The sequence below is a fragment of the Syngnathus scovelli genome, chromosome 14 (assembly GCF_024217435.2).
Source record: "Syngnathus scovelli strain Florida chromosome 14, RoL_Ssco_1.2, whole genome shotgun sequence".
Classification (NCBI taxonomy): Eukaryota; Metazoa; Chordata; class Actinopteri; order Syngnathiformes; family Syngnathidae; genus Syngnathus; species Syngnathus scovelli.
Genome location: NC_090860.1, coordinates 3890049 through 3916137, shown reverse-complemented (window position 1 = coordinate 3916137; position 26089 = coordinate 3890049). Strand labels below are relative to the sequence as shown.

The 26089-nt window shown below is 49.0% G+C and overlaps 1 protein-coding gene across 10 annotated transcripts; it reads left to right on the top strand.

The window, feature by feature from the left end:
• The first annotated feature begins 78 nt into the window (after nt 1–78).
• Nucleotides 79–14921, top strand: LOC125981410 (serine/threonine-protein phosphatase 2A 56 kDa regulatory subunit epsilon isoform). Of its 10 annotated transcripts, none has more exons than XM_049741495.1 (14): nt 81–716; nt 5228–5391; nt 8016–8212; nt 8283–8384; nt 8528–8620; nt 8798–8928; nt 9047–9106; nt 13110–13218; nt 13313–13366; nt 13441–13491; nt 13559–13678; nt 13742–13869; nt 14199–14300; nt 14527–14921. In XM_049741495.1, exons 1-14 carry the CDS (start codon nt 688–690, stop codon nt 14624–14626), a joined length of 1440 nt encoding a protein of 479 aa, XP_049597452.1. In that variant the 5' UTR covers nt 81–687; the 3' UTR covers nt 14627–14921. The 10 variants fall into 10 exon arrangements, with proteins under 10 accessions (XP_049597450.1, XP_049597448.1, XP_049597447.1 ...); XM_049741494.2 differs by lacking the exon at nt 81–716 and adding an exon at nt 3624–4036; XM_049741493.1 differs by having other exon boundaries at nt 79–391; nt 13559–13869.
• The last annotated feature ends 11168 nt before the right edge of the window (nt 14922–26089 follow it).

The following is a 26089-nucleotide window of genomic DNA, read 5'->3' as shown; positions in this document are numbered from 1 at the left end:
GCATTCGTCTTCCAATCGCAATGGCGGTTGTCGCCCCGGGTGACCAATGGGCGTGACGGGAGATACCGAGCACGTTCGTGTGCTTTGCGTAGTGTGTGCGGTGGTGTTGACAATAGGTGCCGAAAAGCAGCAACACAGATTCCGACTCGAGAGGAGAAGGACCTTCGCAGCCGGACGCGAGCGTCAGCATCATCATAATCATCATCAGCAGCAGGACGCAAAGCGGAAGGACTGGGAATGTAAAAGCCATCTTTGGCTTTCTCCATGGCAGTTTGAGGGTTGTTCGCTCGGCAGGAGACCCGCCGCAGGCCGACAATCTGCCTCATTCCTCCTCCAACTCCTCCTCCTACTCCGCTGCCGCTTGGGAAAGGCTGGCCGCACCGAGCTGGAGGTAGCCCCGCAATTTAGCCGCTCTCCCGCCCCCCCCACCCCCACCCCAGCCCGCTAGATTCCCAAACATAGGATAAATCCTCGCCATCGTCTCCGTAGCGAAGCGCAGACGATCAAGGTAAAGTACTCCCCCACCCCCACACCATCTCCTTCTCCTCCGCCCCCAAGTGGAGCTAACAGCGCCTTGTCGGGACTCGGGACGGCGCGTCCAGCCTGGGCTTCAGTGCCCCCCTCCCCTCCGTCAGTGTGTCAGCTATCGCTAGCAGCATTAGCTCCGCCTCGGTTTTTACGTCTGGGATGATGGGTGACCGTCCGAACCCGCCCAGGTAAAGTGTTTCGGCTCAGCAGAACCTTACTGACTTGATTTGTGTTTCATGTGTTCGTTCGTGTCCTGATGATGTTGTCTTATGCTTGGTCGGGAACGACGACGTGCTAGCGCGATAACAGCTAGCTAGCTAGCTAGCTAGCCAACCAACTCGTTAGCCGCTCCGCTCGGCTCCCCTCATCTTAGCTTCGCCTAGCTGCGAGACAGCAGCAGCATTTCCATATTTGGGGTAACTCTTCGTAATCAAAGTTGCCTGACGCCCCGCAGATGTCTCGCGTGCGCGTGGAAATCGAGCGGCCGGCAAACTGCGGCCAACGGCAACCAGGTCAATCAAGTAGCCAAACGGGAGGTTACCGTGTCAAGTGGCTAAGTGCTAGCTGTCAAGTTTGGAAGGCTGGAGCTCGGTAGGCCAGAAAGGAGCTGGAAAGAGAGCCTCAAAGAGCCCGGCTGCAGTCAGTTTGCTTAACCTTGTGGAAAGCTCCGCTACAACAATTCCCGATTTTGTCGCGAAAACGTGTACACGATCCGTCAACAGTTATCACGCTCAGGCAGGCCCTTGGTTTCAGTTGCGATGGGACGTCACTGACTCATGTTGTTAAAGACAAATGCACGCAAGTTTGCCACTTGGTCTGGAATGCAGCACGAGTAAGAAGAGTTAAAAGTAATCAGGTTGAAGATTGCTGGCAGGGGAAATTACCACTATATCTCCAAACACTTAGGCCTGGTGTACATGTAGAGAAGATTCTAATATTGGAAATAAATGATTTTTTGTTTGGACACTTGGACCAACAGCAGCAAATGTCAGGCATGCGTGCAACCATTTTGCGTGCCAGCAATGTATCCACAATCATTAAAATTATGTCCATCACCAGCCACCCCAAAGCACGTATTGGGTGGCACGAGTCTATCTGGTGTCATCTCGCCAAAGCCAAGAAGAACGCCTTATCCCGGCCGTGCGCCTGCCAATGCTGCCTGACGACTTTATCAGAAAAACCTGTGAAAATGCTCCGATTCCTGGCTTTTGTCTTAATGCAAAGCAAAGTCACTTGGTGTCAAGGTTTGGGGTGTGACTGTATTTTGCTTGAATCGGGCTTTCATGATAGGTGGCACGTTCACCCCACAGTTAAGAAGGTGTGGGTTCGATTCCACCTCCAGCCCTCCCTGTGTCGAGTTTGCATGTTCTCCCCCTCCTCGCGTGGGTTTTCTCCGGGCACTCTGGTTTCCTCGCACATCCCAAAAACTGCTTGGTAGTCCGATTGAGCACCCCCAATTGCCCCTAGGTGTGGGTCCGCGTGCGGATGGTTATTAGTCTCTGTGTGTGCCTGGCAACCAGTTCAGGGTGGCCCCCGCCTACTGCCCGATGACTGCTGGGACAGCCTGCGACCCCCGTGGGGACACGCGGTATGGATGGATGGATGGAATGGGCGGGGTTTCACAATCTTCACGCCGCCATTGGAAAGCCCATGGGCACCAAAGGAAAGGGCGTACAATCTCGAGGAACTCGTTTCACGTTTTGTTCTTGAGCGCAGACGGGAGCCGAGTAGCGTCTTGCAACGGTGAGCTCGCCTCACTTAGTCTGAGCGAGATCCGGCCAGGTTCAAGTGATCCCAAAGCTGACCTATTTGCAGGCAGCCACGACGATGTGTTGTGTCAGATGAATGTGTTTCCGTTTGTTGCCCGTCACATTCCACCCCAAAAAGCCAACAACCAATGGCGGCTCATTTTTAAGAAATACCTCCTTCCCTCTGCCCAAGCTGAACTTGTGGCAGTGTTTGATTCTTCTGGCCTTGACTTGACGCCTGTTTTCCATGCAAATGTTCAATCTGTTTGAGAATTGATAGCCAACTGCGCTGACAAAGGATGTCCTCGAGTGATTTTTGCTCAAAGATGGACTCTGTTGCAACGACTCTGCTGTTTGTGGTGGTTGTTTCTGGGGGGCGGCTCTCTGCAGCAGACACAGTGGTGATGTGTGCCCCCCCAGGCCGATGTTTGCTTGGCATGACGTTCCTCTTTGAGGAAACTGGCCTCTGTATGGCCAAAGCATAGTTGGATGCTTGTAAAAATAGCAGGCTCCACCCACTCTGCGCTCTGAACATGAAACCGTGACTGCATGTTGGAAAGCGCTCGCTGGCTGGACGGCTCCTAGTTTTCGTTGATGATGGTGTCTTGGCCTGCATCGACCTCCGCCTATCTCGGGCCGCGGCTACGCCGCTCGCTTGGATGGCGAACACAATTGACCGGTCCGACTTGGACAAAAGCAAACGATTCCATAAGAAACTTTTGTCTTTGAAGTATGCGGCCAATAATCACCGCAGCAATATTTTTTCAATGTAGTGCAGCCCTAACGTGGTACTCCGTGTCAGCTTCTCTTCTCCCACTGTTTCGCCCTCGATAAAATAGGGCATCCATAAAAATTGGTTCTCGGGCCAGGCCTGCCTGCATTGCAGTCACATGGCGTGGTGGCCCACCTCTGCTCAAAGGAAGCATATCCTGTGGGAAAACGTGTGTGTGTGCGCGCGCATGTTGACTTTTGTATGGTTGGCTGAGGAACAGCCCCGTAATGAGTTGAACATTGCAAGACCACTTGCCTGCTTGGCATTTTTAGGGCCCGACATGGGAGAACAACAATCTGCTTGACACTCTGGGAAAACAAAGCAAAACAAAAGTGCTAATAATTGTCGGCCGAAGTAGGACATTTGCAAACGACCGCTTTGCCTTGGAAAGCAAAGACTGGCAAAAAAATGCCATGTTGGTGCCTTTTCTGCACTCTGCTTGATGTTATTCCTCCATCAAGAGAAGGAAAGCACAAAATAAATGACAAATGAAGTTAAAGAAAGAATGGACACATTTCTGAAAAGGTAGTTGAGTTTTTTTTTGTCCCATTCATTGACACTATTGACGCAGGAATCTGTCATTCAAATAATCATGAGTTGCAGCTTTAATAAGGCTCGCACGCGTCTGTGCGTGCGCGTGTGAGTGTGTGGCTTCCTGTTGGAGCAGGCCTTCCTCTTGCTTCCTCTCCCTCGCTCTCTTTTCTGTCTGTCCTTCTCTCTCGCCCTCTCTTCCCTTCTTTGTGTCTCTCTGGTCTTTCTGTGTCCGGGCCTCTGCCCCCCCTTCTTTTCCTGCTGTAAGCCCCCCCCCTTTCAGGCTGCTTATGTAAGAGCCAAAGTCTCTCGCATCGTCCTTCCCCTCCTCCTTCCTCTGCTTCTCCTTGATTTTGCCGTCGTGCGCTTCTCACGGTGACCGTGGTTGTTTTTGTCAGGGAGACAGCGAGGGACGGATGGTAGTGCACGGGGAGGGCGCCGCCCCTCTGCCGCACAGGTGAGGCCAGGAAGAGCGTTTGTTTGATCGGGATGATGAGTTTGCGTGCACGAGTTTATTGGAGCTTGTCGATTGGCTTCTGGTGTTTTGCTATGGGCGGCAAATATCATCAAAATGGCTGCCGCCGCACAGCATTGATGTTCGTTGGTACATGTCTCATTTACCACACGGTCAAGGCGTGATGAGTCAGCACCTTTTTAGGATCGATAATGGTGTTGTCTTTTTTCAGAGCGGCAGTTCTGGTAGGAAAGGCCTGTTGTTGCCGCGGCGACGCACAGCGTGTGCCGATTAGCGGCGCATCAGACGGCCGCTATGTTTGGCTCTTTGATTGGGAAGACGTCAGCGAGGTGCCCTTCTTAGCCTTGTGAGCTAATCCCAGATTTTTGGTGACGTCACACACTCAGGCGCCGTCCTCCTGGGCTCCACGCCGCCGCCTGGTTTCATCTCAACACGTGTATGCAGTGATTGACCCGTTGCTAAATGTGAAGCGCTTTGATATAGCTGCGGCGTTTGTAAAATGCGCGATAGAAATTCAGTTGGATTGGATCCCTAACACTTTTTCCTTGCGTGATTTGTATGAACAATTTCAAAGGATCAAATTGGGTATCGGCTTTATTCCGAGTTCTGAGCTCATGTGGTCATTTACAATCAGGAACTATAAATTTAAATTTGAAGGAAAATTGCTGTTGGATATATTGGTATTTATTTAAAATGATCTGTCACTTTTTTAGCAGGGGTTCAAAACACTCATGGTATGGGCACTATCGGTGATTACTAAAGGTTCAAGTCCTCGTTCTATCGGTCTGGGTAAAAAGTGTTATCTCACACTCCCTAAAATGGATTGAAGGGGGGTCCTTCAAGATTAAGCAGCAGCTGTTTTTTTGGCAGTGCGTGTTAGATGGTGTTGTAATATCATAAGGGACCAGGCCTTGTTGCGTTGCCGTCCGGGGCTTTAATGCAAACAAGGGGAAGTCACGGCTCGGCGGCTGTGGCAAGTCAGCACACCTTGCTGCACTTTGCTGAGGTCCTGGCCCGTTTGAAGCTCCTTGCGAGCCAATGTCGGCATTGCCTCTGCGCTTGCGAGCTGTCGGCCGACTTGGAGGTCGAAGCGCGCCACGCCTCCTCAACGTAGCGCAGCTTGTCCTTTTTGTGTGCTTTCAATAGTAACATGTGGCCGCGCTTGTTCCCTAGCAGGGCGATGTCCTCAGCAGCTACCACGCCTCCATCGGTGGACAAAGTGGATGGCTTTTCCCGCAAGTCTGTCAGGAAGGCCAAGCAGAAGCGCTCACAGAGTTCGTCCCAGTTCCGCTCCCAGGGCAAACCCATCGAGCTCACGCCGTTGCCGCTGCTCAAGGGTAAGCCTCCGCTGCTGCCTACGTGCATGCGTACCTGCGTGCGTACCAAGTCTTGCTGCTCAGGCCTTCTTAATCTCAAACTCTGGATTGTTCTGCTCATCGATTCGCCTAAAGCTTTTCCCCACGAACCGAGTTGCGGCCGCCCCCAGCTCGCAACGACATGACGTTGCTAGGGCGCCATCTTGCTACATCGTAGCACCCAAAAAGGTGGGCACCCATCTATCTGTTCATGTAAAGCAAAGCCGCAGCGGTCGCAGAAATAACAGGCATTAAGCAGGCATTAAACTGACTCAAAGGGCCGGCAAAACATAGTCTCGCGAGAGGCATCCCGCAAAGACGTGCCCTGGGCTGCTTACTTTGAACTGAATCGGCGCAGTCCAACGCAAATAGTGAAACGGCGTCTCTGGCCGAGAATATGTCGCGCTTGCTTATTTTGTCGTGGGAATTGCAATTCTTGCAGTAGAGCACAGGTGTCAAACTCAAGGCCCAGGGGCCAGATACGGCCCGCCACATCATTTTATGTGGCCCGCGAAGACAAATTGTGCATCAAATTCGTGTGTCATTACTCGAATTGCAAATTGTCTTCACTTTTAATAATGTCTTTTTTTTATTTTTATATTTGACCAGTTTTTACTCGTCTGATTTGAAAACGAGTTATTTGTCAGTTTGTTTTGTAGCTTTTACTGTATATAATATGAGGTGCTCATACATTTATTTGGGTTGACAGTCATAATGGCCCTCCGAAAGAAGCTATGACTACAATGTGGCCCGCGAAAAAAATGAGTTTGACACCCCTGCAGTAGAGCATGAAAATGTCATTTTTTAAAACATCGCAATTGTATTGATAGCGGAAGGGAAGGGCACAATGAAGCCGGCCGGATTCGGTGCCTTATGTGGCCACTGGGCTGTTCTCGAGGAGGAAGACGGCCGAGGGTAAAGTTTCCTGGAGGGGCCAGCGAGGCGTGATGACTCTGAAGCTCTCGTCCCCTGGCGATTGCAAACAGATTGCCCGTACGGCAGCGGGATCGCTCCCGAAGAGCTTTTAAATTTTTGTGCAGCAGTTGAAGACATTTGTGGTGAGGGCGCTCGTTGCTCGGTTGTCATGGCAACAGAGCCTGAAAGACACGTCATCACGTTGACATTGCCGCTGCGTATGGCTGGCTTGATATGAAACATTCTCCATTTTTCATGCTGATGATTGAGCACTGCTTCAAGATTTACTTTGATTTTACTCCAAAGACAATCTGGATGAAGACGACTGCGTGTTGCGTTCATTGACTCGGATGCCTTCTTGGGACAGCAAAGTGGTTTTACGAGCGCACTCAAAGTTGCCCCGGATGGCCCCATCCATTCATCCATACTCCCATGATGAACATTTTTTCTATATGTTCTTTGCAAACGCTTTTTATCAGCACGAAAGCTTGAAGGCCAGCTGGGCAGCCAGGAGAGGCAAAGTGCCACATAAATGCACACGCAAATCTTGTCCACTGTTCCTTTTGTCATAGTGGACTAATGTCAGTAACCCTTGTTGCCTGTATTGAAAACATTTGTCATCTCTGCAAATAACTTTGACAAGTTTCTCTCTCCTTTAAAAAACTGTTTGCGAGCGCTCCGTCCAAACATCGCTGACTTTGGCACACAATGGTCCGGAATGGATCCTCGCCATCCAGAAACCTTTGAACCTTTGATCTTAGACTGAGGCTGTCAGTCACTGCTCTATTGTCGACTTTGCAGGGAATCTTGCTTTTCCCACCGGCTACATTTTGGCACGACGTGGCCATGTCTGTCCATGTCCGTCTGAGCTTCTTGGTCATCAGGTTCAAGAAGAGGGCCTCAAAATAGCCGCATTGAGACGTACGCGCAAGGCCACCTGCCCCATTTGACAGCCTGAGACCGCCAACCATCATGACCCCCTCCCCCGAGAGAAACCCGAGCCACAGGGTGTCCCTTTACATTTTCCCCGGTGGCAACACTTGCTCCAAGCAAGCCACAAGAGGCGCGCCGCCAAACTTGTCGTCCGCATGTTGGCAGCCAAGCCACGTTCACCGCCGCATTTCGCCGCCGCCGAGGGAGCGGCGGCGTCGGGGCTCCAGGTGGGTGTCCCTGGTGTTAAAGTTAGCCCGGCCTGCCAGGCCCGCCCGTCACTCCGAACCTTGAAATGGCCCCGGCTGCTGTCTCAATGGAAAAGAGAACTTATGACGCAGTCAGTGGAACGTTCATCCCGTGAGTGAGGTGAAAGCGCAGCTCGGCTTGCGCTCGTTGTGGAAGGGACATTTTGTGGCGCTACCTTGATGTCTTTGCAAGTCAAGCACATGGACTTGTGTGGTTTACCATCCTCTGAGCACCGTACGCGGCAACGCCTCCCCAAAGTTATGCCACTCTGCGCTTGCCAACCGGGAAAGGCCACTGCTGCCAGAAGGGGCGCGACCCCCCATTTTAAAATACCTGTTGGCGACATCCGGCATGCAGGCTTCCCCGTGGCTCCAAGCCCGCTTGGGAAAGCATCCCCGATAAAGAATGCCGTTGCTCAATTGCCGTTTGTCTGTCGGGAAGCGACGTGGCCGCTTGGGAAGAGCATACCCGTTGATTGATTGACATTTGTCTGTGTGTCTGGCCGTCCGCAGATGTGCCGGCGCCGGAGCAGCCAGAGCTGTTCCTGAAGAAGCTGCAGCAGTGCTGTACCGTCTTTGACTTCATGGACACGCTGTCAGACCTGAAGATGAAGGAGTACAAGCGCTCCACGCTCAACGAGCTGGTGGACTACGTCACCGTCAGCCGCGGCTACCTGACCGAGCAGGCCTACCCCGAAGTGGTGAAAATGGTGAGCCAACACCGTCAGTGCCGGCGCCAGCGCCATCCCCTGTCCTCACCTGGCCCCCTTTTGCTTCCAGGTGTCTAACAATATATTCCGGACCCTCCCGCCCAGCGACAGTAATGAGTTTGACCCCGAAGAGGACGAGCCCACGCTGGAGGCGTCCTGGCCTCACTTACAGGTGAGCGAGCGAGTGCCTGTTCGCCCACTGTGCCTCTTGGCTTTGGGCCTCGCTCCGCCCGCTGCGCCTCTCGGCTTTTGGTCTGCCTGCTCCGTTACATCAAGGTCTGTGCTACCGACGGCCCTTGTCGTCCTTGTCCTCAGCTGGTCTACGAATTCTTCATCCGCTTCTTGGAGAGCCAGGAGTTCCAGCCCAGCATTGCCAAAAAGTACATAGACCAGAAGTTTGTCCTGCAGGTGCGCCCAGCCACATCCACACTGCCACGCGTTGACATCCACACAATCCAAAAAACAAAAGCTTCACATTTGTGTGACCCGATGGGGAGCCGTGGTGCCAAAATGTCACTCACACAAGTAACGGACCACTCGCCAAGTGGCGGCCTAATGTAATGTGCCTCTGCCGTGTCCCGCCAGCTCCTGGAGCTGTTTGACAGCGAGGACCCTCGGGAGCGAGACTACCTGAAGACGGTTCTGCATAGAATCTACGGCAAATTCCTGGGACTGAGGGCTTTTATACGAAAACAGATCAATAATATTTTTCTACGGTCAGCGCACACTTTTGTCTTGTTTGCCCGTTTGCATGCTCCCGATTTTGTGTTTGATCAATTTGCAAAGGTTTTGCCTTGTTTCTCTTTGCTTGTCTTCTCATGCCGACGCCTGCAGTTTTGTTTATGAGACGGAGCATTTCAACGGGGTGGCAGAGTTGTTGGAGATCCTTGGCAGGTATGTGGACCCCCACTAGTCCTGCTTGTGCAGCGTTAGCTTGGAGAAAACAAAAGCCAAGGTTAGAAGTTGAGTGGTTGTATAAATGCGGCCCCCTCTAGTGCCACGGGAAGAAATTGCAGGCCGGCAGTCCCGTTGCCATTCCATTTGAGCCCTGAAGCACTTTGGCCTTATTCCCAGAGCCGGTTCAGACCTCTATTTGGCCTAGGCAAAAATATGTCAAGGGGCCCCCCTAACTAAAGTCGTCCAGGACCAAGAAGACTAGAGAGACAAAATTTGACTGACTCAAATTAAGTTTAATGTGAAAAAAATTACCGTATTTTTTGGACTAAAAGTCGCTCCGGAATATAGGTCGCATTAGCCATAAAATGCACAATAACGTGAAAAGAAACATATATAAGTCGCTCCGGAGTATAAGTCGCATTTTGGGGTAAATTTATTCGACTAAATCCAACACCAAGAACAGACATGAACGAGCAACAACAGGCTAAACGATAGGTATGCGAACGTGACATAAACACAAACGAAGAGCCGAGAGCCTTGTTAGAGTGGTTGAGTTGATTATATATCAAATAACTATTATATGAGCAATAATATTGTCAAACCATCTGTGTCACTCCAAATCATTAAATCCATCGATCAAATTCCTCGTCCTTTGTCAACAATGCCGCGCGTGCGCCCTGACGTCAGCCTCGTCATTATTCCACAGATCTTGTATATAACTATATTGTAGCGTTAACAAACTAGAAGGGTTTAACAAAACAAAAGTTCAACGAACCAACAACTACTGAACTGTAACGATAAAAACATATACAAGTTGCGACACGAAATAAAATATATCAAATAACTATAACATAAATAGTTCACCGTCACACGGCCCCAAGCACCGGCGCTGACTTCCAGGCGTGTGGCGGCATGGACTTCCATCCCCGGAGATGGCACTTCCAGCCGCGGAGGTGGAAGAGGGCTCCATAGAATAGGACCGGGCGTGCGTAAGAGCCATGTCTGAGCCCCAGCCACCGTCCCCGGACAGCTACCCGGCCGAGCGCCGGCCCCCGACATCCATCCACGGAGGTGAAAGAGAGCTCCGTAGAGTAGGACCGGGCGTGCGTAAAAGCCATGTCCGAGCCCCATCCACTGTCCCCGGACAGCCACCCGACCGAGCGCCAGCCCCCGGCTTCCATCCACGGAGGTGAAAGAGAGCTCCGTAGAGTAGGACCGGGCGTGCGTAAAAGCCATAATAGTTTTTCAAACCTTCTGTGTCACTCCAAATCATTAAATCCTTCAAACACTTCGTCCTCCGTGTCACTTACAAACAAAGCCGCTAATGATGCCGGTAGTACATGAGGCCCTTCGTCATCTTCGTCATCTTGTGATCGAATCTTTGTCCTTTATGTAAACAACCGCTGACGTCACTTGAAATTCAAATTACAGTAATCCCTTGCTACATCGCGGTTCGTTTATAGCGGATTCTTTTTTTCAATTTTGAAAATTTGTGAAAACATTCACATATAAGTTGCTCCTTTGTATAAGTCGCCCCCCCCACCCAAACTATGAAAAAAAACGTGATTTATAGTCCGAAAATTACGGTACTTAAATTACTTAAAAATTACTTAATTTTAAATCATCCATTGCTCCACCTCTTACTCAGTAACAACATTTAAACAATTGTACAAATACAACAGGTTAGTAGATGGTTAAATAGAGTTCATTTGCAAATGTGTTTACTACGTATTGTTATTCACCTTTGTCATGGCACAAGTTTCATTCATTCACCAAGAGGTCGTCATTTATTAGTCTATGGGCTATCCAAGAAAAAGCCATGCCCCCTTGTTATTGTTAACGTGTCAAATATTGATATATGGCTGGGTTGAGCTCCACATTGCTGTAGTAAGTGATTGGTCTACTACAGTGGAGAGAACAAGTATTTGATACACTGCTGATTTTTCAGGTTTTGCAACTTGCAAAGCATGTCGAAGTCTGTAATTTCTGTCATAGGTACTCCAACTGTGAGTGATAAAATCTAAAACAAAAATCCAGAAAATCACAGCAGATGATCTTCAAATAATTAATTTGCATTTTATTGCATGACATAAGTATTTGATCATCTATCAACCAGTAAGAATTTTGGCCCTCAAATACCTGTTAGTTCTCCTTTAAGAAGTCCGCCTCTTCTCCACCTGTATTAACTGCACCTTTTTGAGCTCGTCACCTGTATAAAAGACACCTGTCCACACACACAATCAATCAGACTCCAGCCTCTCCACGATGCCCAAGACCAGAGAGCTGTGTAAGGAGATAAGAGATAAAATTGTAGACCTGCACAAGGCTGGGATGGGCTACAGGACAATAGGCAAGCAGCTTGGTGAGATGGCAACAACTGTTGGTGCAATTATTAGAAAATGGGAGAAATTCAAGACAACGGTCAATCTCCCTCGGCCTGTGGCACCATGCAAGATCTCACCTCATGGGGCATCAATGATCATGAGGAAGGTGAGGAATGAGCCCAGAACTACACGGCAGGACCTGGTCAATGACCTGAATAGAGCTGGGACCACAGTCTCAAAGAAAACCATCAGTAACATACTACGCCATCCAGGATTAAAATACTGCAGTGCACTCAAGGTGCCCTTGCTCAAGCCAAGGCCTGTTTGAAGTTTGCAAATGACCATCTGGATGATCCAGAGGAGGTTTGGGAGAAGGTCATGTGGTCTGATGAGACAAAAATAGAACTTTTTGGTTTAAACTCCACTCGTCATGTTTGGAGGAAGAAGAATGATGATGAGTACAACCTCAAGAACACTATCCCAACTCTGAAGCATGGCAGTGGAAACATCATTCTTTGGGGATTCTTTTCTGCAAAGGGAACAGGACGACTGCACCGTATTCAGGGACGGATGGATGGGGCCATGTATTGTGAGATCTTGGCCAACAACCTCCTTCCCTCAGTAAGAGCTTTGAAGATGGGTCGCGGCTGGGTCTTACAGCATGACAACGACCCAAAACACACGGCCAGGGCAACTAAGGAGTGGCTCCGTAGGAAACATCTCAAGGTCCTGGAGTGGCCTAGCCAGTCTCCAGACCTGAATCCAGTAGAGAATCTTTGGAGGGAGCTTAAAGTCTGTGTGGCCCAGCGACAGCCCCAAAACCTGAAGGTTCTGGAAGGGATCTGTATGGAGGAGTGGGCCAAAATTCCTGCTGCATGTGTGCAAACCTGGTCAAGAACTACAGGAAACATCTGATCTCTGTAATTGCAAACAAAGGTTTCTGCACCAAATATTAAGGTCTGTTTTTCTGACTCACAGTTGAAGAGTACCTAATTACAGACTTCTACATGCTTTGCAAGTGGGAAAACCCGAAAAATCACCAGTGTATCAAATACTTGTTCTCCCCACAAAGTACATGCATTCAGTACTTTACTTAACAACACATCGGGAGAGAAGACATTACTCCTCATTGCAGCGTCCAATCACGCAGTCTGTCACGCACGCACACACACGGCACCCCTTCCTTTCTTACACTCCCTCCTCCGTTGTTTCGTTTGTACTGACGTTTCATTGGCTAAACAAATAGCTTGTCAGCTGATGGTTCTTAACTACTCCAACTTTTGAAAGAACAGCAAAACATTGACAACAAAACACCCTTTCCTCTCTGACTCTCTCCCCTGTTGATTCAATTGCACAGACTTAAGTTGGACAGGCTAAATAAAACGCTAGTCAGCTTGTGGTTTTCAACCATTACCATTCAAAACAACAGTAAAATGTAAACCCTAATTTTCAATGCATTTCCGTACTGACTGTATCGAAGACCTGGACATGTTTTAACTCGGCATTGTTGTGCAAGATTTTCACTCGTCACAAAGTCAAAAAATGCGCTTCTGCTTTATTCTCAATATTGCAGTTGAGCGGTTCTTCAGTCAGCTTTCGGAACCAGCCATAAAATCACCTCAAGTCCGAGTCACCCTTTGTCAAGAGTGGTGATGAGCGCTTGTTTTTGTGTGCAGTATAATCAATGGCTTTGCTCTGCCGCTGAAGGCGGAGCATAAACAGTTCCTGGTCAAAGTGTTGATCCCGCTCCACACGGTCCGCAGTCTGTCGCTCTTCCACGCGCAGGTACACACGCGCCTCCGATGAGACGAGATGGCATATCGGGTGCCCCGCACGTGGTGTCCCGACTGACGCCGCCCGTCTCCTCTCTTGTCTACAGTTGGCGTATTGCATTGTACAGTTCCTAGAGAAAGACCCCACATTAACAGAACCTGTGAGTATGCGTCGCCACCCTGGGACCAAATTTGAAAAGCATTGCTAGACATTAACTCTGACTAAATTGTTCAGGTCATCCGAGGATTGCTCAAGTTCTGGCCCAAGACTTGCAGTCAAAAAGAGGTGAGCCACCGCGTCTCTTCTCATTTCTTGTCTCCGCCGCTTGAAAGCCTTTGCGTGGCTGCCTCAGGTGATGTTTCTGGGCGAGCTGGAGGAGATCCTGGATGTGATTGAGCCCACCCAGTTTGTCAAGATCCAGGAACCGCTCTTCAAACAGATTTCCAGATGCGTGTCCAGCCCGCACTTCCAGGTCTGCCTTGCCCCGTGCGCCACCTTTGCGCTCGAGCTAACAGAGGTGCCGGTGTGTGCGCAGGTGGCGGAGCGAGCGCTCTACTACTGGAACAATGAGTACATCATGAGCCTGATTGAAGAAAACTCCAGCGTCATTCTGCCTATCATGTTTGCCAGCCTCTACCGCATCTCCAAAGAACACTGGAACCCGTAAGCAAAGCGCGCCTCGCTTTCTCGAGCAAGAAAAAGTAGCTTCTTCCTTCCTCTTGAATGTCGCTAATGCTAACTGCCGCACAAGAAGAATCTCTCCCACTCTCCGAGCCGGCCGGCCCCGCCCGCTCGCTGTCCACGTTTTGCTCGTCCGCTGCAACGACGGGCTCATCCGATGACCATCCAAATCCTTGGGATCGGCCGCCTCGGAGGGGGGAAAGAGGCCGATTGACAGCCCAACTCAGGGCGAGGCAATTTGGTTCGGGCGGGGCGGCTTTTGTTGTTGCTGTGGTAATTCTAATGTGACCGTCCCCTGTGGTGTTCCTCAGGGCTATCGTGGCACTGGTGTACAACGTACTGAAGGCCTTCATGGAGATGAACAGTACTTTATTCGACGAACTCACCGCCACCTACAAGTCAGACCGCCAGCGGTAAGAAACACGTCAGCCTGAGTGTTGTGGCGACCGCGTGTGCCAATCCATATCATCCTCTAACGAGAATGCCCGCATATGCAAGTGCCTGGTCCCGGTCCTCTCCTCTGTGGCACTGAGGACAACTTGCCAGTAGCCACTTGAGGGCCACCCGTTATAAATGACTGCCCCCTTACAGCAAGTGTGCTGGATGAAATTGCGATTTGTTGTGGACTGTTGGCTCCAGGGAGAAGAAAAAGGAGAAGGAGCGCGAGGAACTTTGGAAGAAGTTGGAGGACTTGGAGCTCAAGCGAGGCCTACGGAGTGATGGCATCATCCCCACTTAACGCTCAACCCCCCCATCCCCATCAGCCACGTCCCGCAGAACCCACCCCTCCCCAGAAACGTCTGGCCGGCGGTGTCTGCGGTTTGGATCGGGAGCTCCGCTGGTCTCTTAATTGATACTTTTTGTTTTCTTATGTTTTTTTTCTTGTGTTTGTGCGATTACTTTACAATAGATTCATCTTCACGTCTATTTTCATGCTTTCAACACTGTAAATATTTTTTTTCTTTTTCCCTTCAACTGATATTATTGCAAACGGACGGAAAAAAACATAATAAAAAACAAGAAAAAATAGAAAATGTTATGTGCTTCAAACAAACAAAAGCTTTCTTCTGTTTCACACACTTTGTGCCATTTAACCAAATATTGGATTTTCTCCCAAATGGCGTGGCGTCTCAGTCTTCTGCTTCGACGTCTTCCTCGTAAGCACTTGTAGCCAGGAAATTCCTCTCCTCTCTTTACGCCTATCCTTTCTGTCTCCTTGTCTGCATGCGTGTGGTAAGTTGAGCGAGGGGAAAAGTCCCAGGCAGCACAGTGGTGAGAAGGACCGGGACGCCGGACGAGCGGCATGCCCGGTGACAAGCAAGGCCTGGTGCATGACGCCGCGGAAGGCTACCGTGAGGAAGTCCACAGGAGACTGATGTCATGGTGTTGAGTCTTGCAGCCCTCTCCTAGAAACACTTTTCATAAACTGCCGGCCGTTTTATTCACCACGTGAGTTCTCCTCGATCTTAATGGCGGCTGTTTACATTCCACCACACGCATGTGCGATTGAAGCCACGCAGCTGCTGGCTGATCAGGTAACAGACATGGAGAAAATACTACCAAACTCACTAATTGTTTTGGGTGATTTTAACAGGGTGAACCTCACGCACGAACTCCCCAAATACAGACAGCACATAACGTGTCCCACCAAAGGGAGACAGACACTGGACCACTGCTACTCTGTAATAAAGGACGCATAGCGCTCTGTACCCCGTGCAGCTTTAGGACGCTCGGACCACTGTCTAGTTCATCTGATCCCAACCTATAGTCAGAAATTTAAAACTTCTAAGCCTGTGGTGAGGACTGTGAGGAAGTGGACAGTGGAGTCAAAGCAGGGCCTCCAAGCCTGCTTTGACTGCACCGATTGTTTTTTTTTTTTTGAAGCTGCAACTTCAGACCTGCATGAACTCACCGACACTGTGACATCATACATCAGCTTTTGTGAGAACTTGTGTGTGCAGACTAAGACCTTCTGCACGTACAACAACAACAAACATTGGTTTACACCAAACCTCAGGATGCTGCGCTAAGCCAAGGAGGAGGCCTACAGTAGTGGAGACTGGGACCTGTTCAGGCAGACCAGGAGCATATTGAACCAAGAGATAAGGAAAGCTAAGAGGTGTTATGGGGAGAGACACCTCTCTGCCAATCCTGATCCCTCAACAGTGTGGAAAGGTCTGCAGAGCATCACGGGCTTCAAGAAACCAACCCACTTGTCCTGTGGAGAACCCAAAGCTTGCAAACCAGCTAAACAGGTTTTACTGCATGTTTGAAGGGTCCACCAACAGAACAGGACCTCCTGCATCACAATCGACATACACACCATACACACCTCCCCCCACAACCCCCCTGTCCACACCTCCATCATCGTTATCACCTACTCTCTCTCTTACAGAAGCCGCACTTCAGATTCGCGAAGAGGAAGTGTCAGATGTCCATCCATCCATCTTCTTCCGCTTATCCGGGGTCGGGTCACGGGGGCAGCAGCTTTAGGAGGGACTCCCAGACTTCCCTCTCCCCAGCCACTTCATCCAGCTCATCCCGGGGGATCCCAAGGCGTTCCCAGGCCAGCTGAGAGACATAGTCTCTCCAGCGCGTCCTGGGTCGTCCCCGGGGTCTCCTACCGGTAGGACATGCCCGGAACACCTCCCCAGGGAGGCGTCCAGGAGGCATCCTGATAAGATGCCCGAGCCACCTCATCTGGCTCCTCTCAACGTGGAGGAGTAGCGACTCTACTCCGAGTCTCTCCCGGATGACCGAGCTTCTCACCCTAAGCTCAGATGTTCCAGAGACAAAAGGTCAGGAAGGCACCAGGCTCAGACAGCATGTCACCCTCCTGCCTGAAAGTCTGTGCCGGTTCGTTTATCGCGGTTTCACTACATCGCAGATTTTTTTTCAAAATTAAAAACTAATTTAAAAGTCAAAATAAAACTTCTAAATTGAAGAATTATGGCACGAAACTTGCCCACACATCAGCAGAAGGCAAGGAGTGCCCACACAATTGCAGTGCATACACTCGTACCTTTTTATAAATTTTTTTTATAAGTTCTAAAAACATATTTACAGTGTCGTACCTTGTTATAGAAATTTTTTTATAATAATAAAAGGGTTCTAAAAACATATTTACAGTATGTACACTTGTATAAAATAATATAATAAAAGTTGTTCTAAAAACATATTTACAGTATGTGTTAAGAATTCTCCATGTTATGTTATTAAGCTATGCTTTGATTTGAGGTAGGGTGATTTATTTTGCAGGCCGTTTTCAGGCGATACCATTTCCTGTTCTACGTTCGTGTACATATGTCGGCTACAGTGGTACAGGAGTCATTGACGATGTAAGTGGGTCTCTGTTAGGTTACGGATTCTAGTTATTGATCTGACTCCAAATTGCGATCAACACTTAACACATAAATTGCTATGTCCTAATCCACACACTGGCGCACCTAACAATTTTGCGAGTTCGTTCTGTCAAAGAGAAGACCAGTAGATCAATCAGACCAAATTTACCAATTATTTATTCCTGACAAAGCGCACTAATACAGGCCTGGGTCCCGGGTCCCTCACACTAAAACTCGTGCGTTTTTGTGACCACCAAAAGACGACACATTCTTCCGGGTTGCCCAGTTTTAAAGAAACACAATATGAATATTAAAGCATGCAAAATATTGTGAGATGATTGGTCGATGGCCATCTCCTCCCCGGTCCAGGTGTCGCTGAGGTCAGACAGTTGGGTTTTTCCCTCGAAGGCCGGTCTCATAGACGTGCTGTTGTTCTTGTTCCTAACCGACCTTGAGATGGTCTCCTCCGGTACTCCCTATCCGGGCCTATTCCACAACACTTTGAAGAAAACAAGTTCATGCAGTTTGTCTGCACATTCCTCGCCCCCCACCAATCCACACGAGCACTCTAATACTAGATATTAATATGATTATAAGTTTAACACAACCTTAAAACATATGTTTGCAAACTGCCGAAAGCACATTTTCCTTTATTCCCTCTCATGACCTCATTTATGAGGTCATCACCCGTTACTTTAGCAAACAGCTACCAGCGCGCTGTCGATCCTTCCTTCCCCCCGCTGCTCATGTTGAGTCACCAGGGCATATTGGCCCATCGGTGGCAACGGGCCGACGGTTTTCTCGATCAACCGGACAGTGAGTGACCTAATACATGGAATACAACAACAATCGCGTAAAATCATAATTGTAATAAAAATAGCTACAGCAACAAGCACAGACATGATGAGGCCTTTCCAGCTTCCGAACGTTTTCATCCAATCAGACCAAATATCGGTGTGTACGCCTGAATGATCTTTCATCTTTTTGTTCAGTGTCCTTAGTCCTTCCAACGCCCTGGTCAGTCGGCCTCCTGGTGCCGTGTTGTTTGGGATGAAAGTACAACATGCATCACCAAACATTCCACACACACCATGTTCCTTAGCCAATAGCATGTCCAACGCAATTCTATTTTGGAACGCCATTAACGACGTTGCAGCCAATTGTTCATGAACTGCGGCAAATGATTCAGCTGTATAATTACCCAGTCGTTGGACATTGTAATGAACGTAATTAATACGGTCTACATTTTTACTGGGGGTGATCCATAGGAAGATACTTTCGAATCCCGAGGACACTTGATTAACGAGTTTATACTTATCTGGCACACCCCGGGGCACTCCTATAGTGTCAATATATGTTGGATGGTCGTCGCTCAACCACGGGGGCAAAATGTCTCTTTTGGCTTGCTTCAGGAGCCCCGCCAGTGGGGACTCCAGGTTCCAATTGAGATTCTGTATTTCAATGGGGACAACCACCACAGGCATTATCAACGACACGAGGGCACAGATACCTGATGCATTCTTCGGCAAGCGATCCTATAATTTGTCATCTCCACACCACAACCAGATGTCACTGGTCTTCCTCTGCTCCTTCCATCATTGCTGGGTGAATTCTGGCATGTCCTGTTAAAGCTTGAAAGCAAGTGAATTTGGAAAAAAAAATTGTATATCACAATTACAAATTGAAACCTACTCACCCATTTCTATTTTACCACTCTCCCCCTTTGACACATTCACCCAATGTGTCATTACGTATCAAAAGGAACCTGCAAAGCGTCCCCTCTCATCACCACACTCATTGTAGCCAGGCCCGCGGAACCTCTAGTTACCATCTGGGCCCCGGGACCATCACCCCAAGTCCTTGAAACTTGACTGTCCACCACACACACACTCGGCAACACAAACAAAAATCATCGCACTCCTGTCAGTGAGCTTATAGCCCGGCTGACAGCGGACATTTGTACACACAAAAACAGACATCAAGTATCAAAATTAAAACAGTCATAAAATGAATCCTGGCGCCCGCGGATCATGTCCTGAAAACCACGTCATCAACAAGTTCATCATAAAAACCAAAAGGGCAAGGGTTAACATATTCTTGTAAATCCAACACAAACTTTCCACGAATGCAATCGACAACCTGCAAGAATGAAAACAAGTTACGCAAGCAACGCGCAATCCGCTCCTTGGCTGGTGGCTGATGCTGCAAAAAAAAAAAAAAAAAAATCAAGTCACACAGAAAAACAAAGCAGAGCGTGCTATTGTCGCAAACACGTTCAAGCGTCAAACAATTGGTCACTGTCCACCTAGTCCGTCACCCCGTCGGGTGAGCTCAAAGTCGTCACACGTCAAATCGTCCAAAGTCTTGCTGTTCGATACTAGTTCTGTCTTGTCTGACCATATCACTGAAATGGGCCTTCTCCATCACATCGTTTTGTTGTCGATGGTGCCCCTGATTTGATCATTGAGCCATGGTTCCGGTCAGAACTCATCATTTACCAGTTCCAGACCCTCCAGTCTGTACCACGCCTTCAGGTGAGAGGAATTTTATCCTCAATTGCAAACACATCACCCCAACTTCAAACCTCTCTGGCCAATCATACTGCGCACACACAGTCATAGATGATCACATGCGCACACACCCATCCACACACTCGCAGACACACACATCCGTCTCTATCACTCAGCTCTCCTCCCACACTAAGCAAAGTTAGTATGTTAGTGTGCAGGCAAACATTGACTCCTAATAGTAACTCTTCACATTTGGACATACTTGTCAACATGACCTATTGTAAAATCTCCAATTCAATTTTCCATAAAGTCGCCCATCAGATTCATCGCAAATTGTCATATATGTCTATCTGGGGGGGAGACGACTGTGGGACCCGCGTGTCAGGGGAGCCTCCATAACCTCAGATTGCTCCTACAAACTCGATCTCTATTAATTATCCTAATTAAATTCAATAAAGATGGGTCCGACTATTCCCTCTGGATTTTTACATCATCATTTGGCTCTCCCCCTTTTTCCTGTTGTCTAGCTCAAATATGTTTCTCAGTCTGCTTCTCTTTATTGCCCCTCTTGGCGAGTCTAACTCGCCCCTTTTTCTCTTCCTAAAAATCCTGCCTGTCACACCATCCAGCACCTCTCCCTAGAATGGGCAGTTTTTAATGTAATTTACGTCATTGCCGTCCAGATCTTCTATCCTCAATCTCCCTTGCTGTCAATCCCTGTTAAAATGCCCCTGTTCCTCTTGACCGAATCCACTTTAGTCCAAATGTCCTATTCTAAAATGTATCTAACTCGACTTCTACTTCTTAAGCCTGATGAGCCAAAATATCAGATCTCGCTCTTGTTTCTTACCGTTTTAGCCTATTTGTTTTATCCAAATCTGTTCAATCTCTGACTATGATGCTTTTCTCTGTAGCTCTACGCATTATTCAATTTTTATCAAATCTCCTCAGTTCTGTCAAACTCAGTGCACAATGAAGCTCCTGTCCACCTTGACCCGAGCTCCACCCAGTTTGGTAACGCCACAGCAAGGAGTGCGATTTGGCCGTCGGACACTTCCAACACCCCTGCGTCCCAGAGGCCACACAGAGTGTCTTCCATGCCTTGGTCCGCCTCTTTCGGCCAACGATATTGAGGCCGTTTGATAGGCTGCGTCTCATCCATTTGGAGATCAATAGGGGCCACCGAATGACAAAACCCGACATCAAATGGACCCTGGGACCACAGAGTGTCGGGCAAGGCCGCCAGCATTACTTCAGCGTCCTCATGATCAGTTAACTCCCTACCGTGTGTGCGGGACACCATCATCTCCTCCAGCAATCCTGTGTCTGCCATGGGTTGTTTAATTTGGTATGCATTCTGAGACTCAGACCAGTACAAATTAGGAATGTGAGTTTTCCGCCAATCAGTCTGTTGCAACAACTGCTTGACCATTGAGCCCAATTGTCTGGCCTCGTGTCCTGGGGCAAGAGCCAGCGAAATGTGTGGCACCCCTTTCTCTGTCATTTTGAACCACTGCATTTGTTCATATGTCAATTCAGTTGCCGCTGCGACTCCCTCTTTACCAATCAAAATGCACGATGAAGTTAAATCCCACATGTGCCCTTCAATTTCTTCAAACAAATCCCGATATACATCATCACTTTTTCGGTCATAAAATAGAGTGCAATGCAAAGGATCAACAGGTGGGTGGTATGGCGCCAGTGAGCAGATCCAGGCTTCCACAGTAGGTAGGTCGAGAACACACCGCCACCAGCAGGGGTCTCTGGCTCCAGCCTGGCCCAGTAGATGGTTGCAGTTTCTGCTTCTGCCGGTAGGGGCGCCATCAGCCACTGACCATGTTGTTGTAGCTGCTGTGAGCACTGGATGCTGATGCCATCTGGAAATTGAATAATCACTCCCTTTGGCCCACACAGAATTCTGGCTTGAACGGCTGACAGCAAGTCCCTTCCCATCAAATTGATCGGAGTGTCTGTGGAATGGATGTATTTGTACCACAGTCTACACCCTGTCCGGGTGATCACAGTTTCAAGTGGTTTGGTAAAAGGCAGAGTACGTGGTTGTCCCGAGAAGCCGACTAAAGTTGTTGTTTTCTTTGACAGTGAGGATACAGGAAGGGCAGTGTTTATTGATGAATAAGTTGCTCCTGTGTCCACCAGCATCTTCACAGGTTTTTCTTTCCACTGTCACATGAAGCATTGGCTCCGCCGGGCCACTGCTTTCCTGGCTCCCTGGGCAGCCCTATTCAAATTGTCCACACCAGAGATCATCATGTTGGTAGTACTGACCTCCGTGCGTTTGTGGGCGGGTGGCTCCGCGCGGTCGATACTGTGGGCATTCTTTTGCCCAGTGGTCGGTTTCGCCGCAGATGAAACATGCGTTGGGCGAATGGGGTTTGTATGCTGCCCTCCCCGGGTAAGCAGGTGCACTCCCTCTGTATCCGCCCCGGAACTGGCCCCTTCCGCGCCCCACCACCTGAAGAGCCTGTGACATTTGCATTTCCTTTTTCTGTGATTTAGACTGTTTAGCTTCACCATGCATTTTTGCCAACTGTAATTTCAACAACTGTTTAGATAATGCGTCTGTCTCGTTTTCAACTTTAGCTTGTGACTCAGTGAACATTCTGCAGTGATGCAAAAGATGACGTTTAAATCGTTCTTCGGCACAAACCAGAATGTCAGGATCTGACATTAGCTGCTTCTTCACATCTGGCGGAAGTCCATCCAGCAGCGCCGTTCGGAAGAGCACCTCTGCCTCGTGCGTGAGAGCCGGATGTCGACCTGTGGTTTCAATCCAACTCTCCACACATGTTACATAATGTTGTGCAGGTGACATTTTCACATCATAAGGAAACATAGTGGGGGCCAGATCGGTGGGTTGTGGGAAAGTCAATTTAATGTTTTCAAACAGGGGCGCTGCTACTTGTGGCAAGGGCACCTCCCTCCCCAGTCTCGCTGTGCCTGCTGCTTCCTCAGTTGCCTGCAGTTGCACCAGGGAGCATGCTCCTGCCAACATCTGGCGCATGTCACCGAGTGTACAGCTCTGCCCACTCATCAGAGCCAAAAATTTGTTCAGCCACACCTTGCCTCCTCTGTGAAGTGGGGGCATATTTTCCATTATCGTGGTCACATCACGGAGCACCATGGGCTCGTAGTGCTGACCGCCCGATGTGGTCACCAGCGGACACATCAATTCATTTTTCTGCACCTCGGCCTGTGTCATCTGTCCCTGACCACTCCGCAAATTATATTTTCTCCGTGTCTCGCTCTCTCTCTCTCTCTCTCTCTCTCTCTCTTTCTCTCTCTCTCTGTTGCCCATTTTAACATCTGCGCTTCCTGTCTACGCTGCTCATCGGCTTGATCAATTTTCTTTTTTAGCTCCTCATTCTCGGCAGTAAGTCTATGCCAGCTTTCTCCTTTTGTCACATTGGACGGTTGAGGGCTCGGACCGGGGGTGGAGGTGTCCACGCGGGATGTGTCCACGCGGGATGTGTCCCCCTCCCGGGCCTGTCGCCTCTCTTTATTTACTGCTTGTTCAATCAACTGTACAATACTCTGATCCGCCCTTTCGCCTTCGCCCTCGACATCCACTACCATCCTACCACCCAACGTCACCACCGGATCCATTACTCCGGGGTCGCCGTACGGCGGCGGTCCAACATAGCTCACTCCAAGTTTCGGGGCACTCGGGTGTGTCACATCATGCAAAGATGGATAAATGCCCTTGTATTCATTTCTTTCCTTGTCTATTTTCACCGCTTTCTCTACCCTTCTTTCTCATGCTCTTGTTAGCCTGCCATTGTCCAAATCAAAAATGTTTTTTTCTTTTAACTGTCTTTCTTTTGAACCTCTAAATCGCTCGTGTTGCTAACCTAACCTAACCTAACCTTAAAGAAAGGACAAACAGATTACTCCCAATAGCTCCTCATTATTTACGAGTTAGCCCCCCTTTCTTGAACATTCTCTGATCCATGCCGTCTTCCTCCTCACACTGTGTGGATGCAGCACACAGGGTGTGCACATAAACGCACACACCGAGCGCGCACACAACCGCACGTACACACACACACACACACACACACACACACACACGCATACGCACGCACGCACGCACGCACGCACAATCCATCTCTCATGTAGCTTCTTTGCCACTTTCTATCGGTCAATACCACTCACAATTTGCGCTTCCACATCAGCATATACATTCCTTCAATCTCACTGCTTCAAACATTCACTGAGAAACTCACACTGTCCCTGCCCCGCCCGGGCTATAGCACCCCCCGTGCGAGAGGGTCGTGGCATCAATGTTGACTGGTTACAGGCTGGCCATTTCCTGCAACAATCATGATGCCGGCCCACCGCCCGCGCGAGCATAGCACAGGCCCACGCATACAGCCCAGACCCGCGACTACGCGCGAGTGCAGGCTCGCCCATCAGTCTCAACCTCTCAAAGGGCAGGCCAACTTTGCTGTTGCGCCCTTCACCATGTTCACATTCGACATCTTTCAATGTCTTCTACACAACATTTGTTGTCTCTTATTCTCATCCTATCAAGCCACCGTTCTAGTAACTTTCTGTCACACACCTTATTTTCTCTACTGCCACACCTTGCTCATCTTAGTTTCTCTAACCAACTTAACTTAAACACACCATTCTTCCATAGAACACACATCACTCACACACACTCATATACACACCCACTCATGAGGATCCTCTGCGCGCACACTCTCTCTCCCCCCAATTTGGTTCATTTTGGATGTTTTAGCGGTCTGATCTCTCACAGGAGGAACTGTTACCACCGGATATTTTTTGAGGAGGCCTCACTTCCCCTCGGGGATCTCTTTATTAACCCCAGCTATTTGAATACGATCGTCACCGCACCCTTGTCCGCCACGACGAAGCACTAGGTCCCTGACCTATCAGTAGTACGCGTAAGTCCCTGACTTTACCGTACACGTTACACACGTAAGTTCCAAACTTATTCACCGTATGTATCTTAACTTCATGCACACCTTATTTGATCTGAACGACAGTCTCCTCTTAAATTTCCTCTTTCAATTTGCAGCATTTCGACTTATAGTAACAGGTATTCTGCTTACCTTATCGGTGATGAGCTCAGGGTTTAGGAAACGTCGTACCAGCTCAACGTTGTGCGCTTATTCCAAACGGTTCGCCGACCGGGAGACAGTGTCCCTGACACTGTCCGGTGTCTTGGCTAAAGACCACGAGTTGTCAATTACCCTTCTCTTGACATCACGTCCGCGGTCACCAAGAAATTGTTAGGTTACGGATTCTAGTTATTGATCTGACTCCAAATTGCGATCAACACTTAACACATAAATTGCTATGTCCTAATCCACACACTGGCGCACCTAACAATTTTGCGAGTTCGTTCTGTCAAAGAGAAGACCAGTAGATCAATCAGACCAAATTTACCAATTATTTATTCCTGACAAAGCGCACTAATACAGGCCTGGGTCCCGGGTCCCTCACACTAAAACTCGTGCGTTTTTGTGACCACCAAAAGACGACACATTCTTCCGGGTTGCCCAGTTTTAAAGAAACACAATATGAATATTAAAGCATGCAAAATATTGTGAGATGATTGGTCGATGGCCATCTCCTCCCCGGTCCAGGTGTCGCTGAGGTCAGACAGTTGGGTTTTTCCCTCGAAGGCCGGTCTCATAGACGTGCTGTTGTTCTTGTTCCTAACCGACCTTGAGATGGTCTCCTCCGGTACTCCCTATCCGGGCCTATTCCACAACACTTTGAAGAAAACAAGTTCATGCAGTTTGTCTGCACATTCCTCGCCCCCCACCAATCCACACGAGCACTCTAATACTAGATATTAATATGATTATAAGTTTAACACAACCTTAAAACATATGTTTGCAAACTGCCGAAAGCACATTTTCCTTTAGTCTCCTAACAAGAGAAATGAACGATCACATGTGTCTAACCTTTAGGACAATGTAGTATTGCTCCAAATGCTCGTTTACATTCCTTTAGAGGTCCGTTTTCACGTGTTAGCACGATCGCGAATTAGCATCTTTCTGCTAACTCGTTACTCTGCCCAGTACTCCTTGTTAACATATGTTACACGCACACATGTATTTATATTGTATTTATAAAAATAATTCTGTATGTTATCCATCCATCCATCCATCTTCTTCCGCTTATCCGGGGTCGGGTCGCGGGGGCAACAGCTTCAGGAGGGACTCCCAGACTTCCCTCTCCCCAGCCACTTCATCCAGCTCATCCCGGGGGATCCCAAGGCGTTCCCAGGCCAGCTGAGAGACATAGTCTCTCCAGCGCGTCCTGGGTCGTCCCCGGGGTCTCCTACCGGTGGGACAT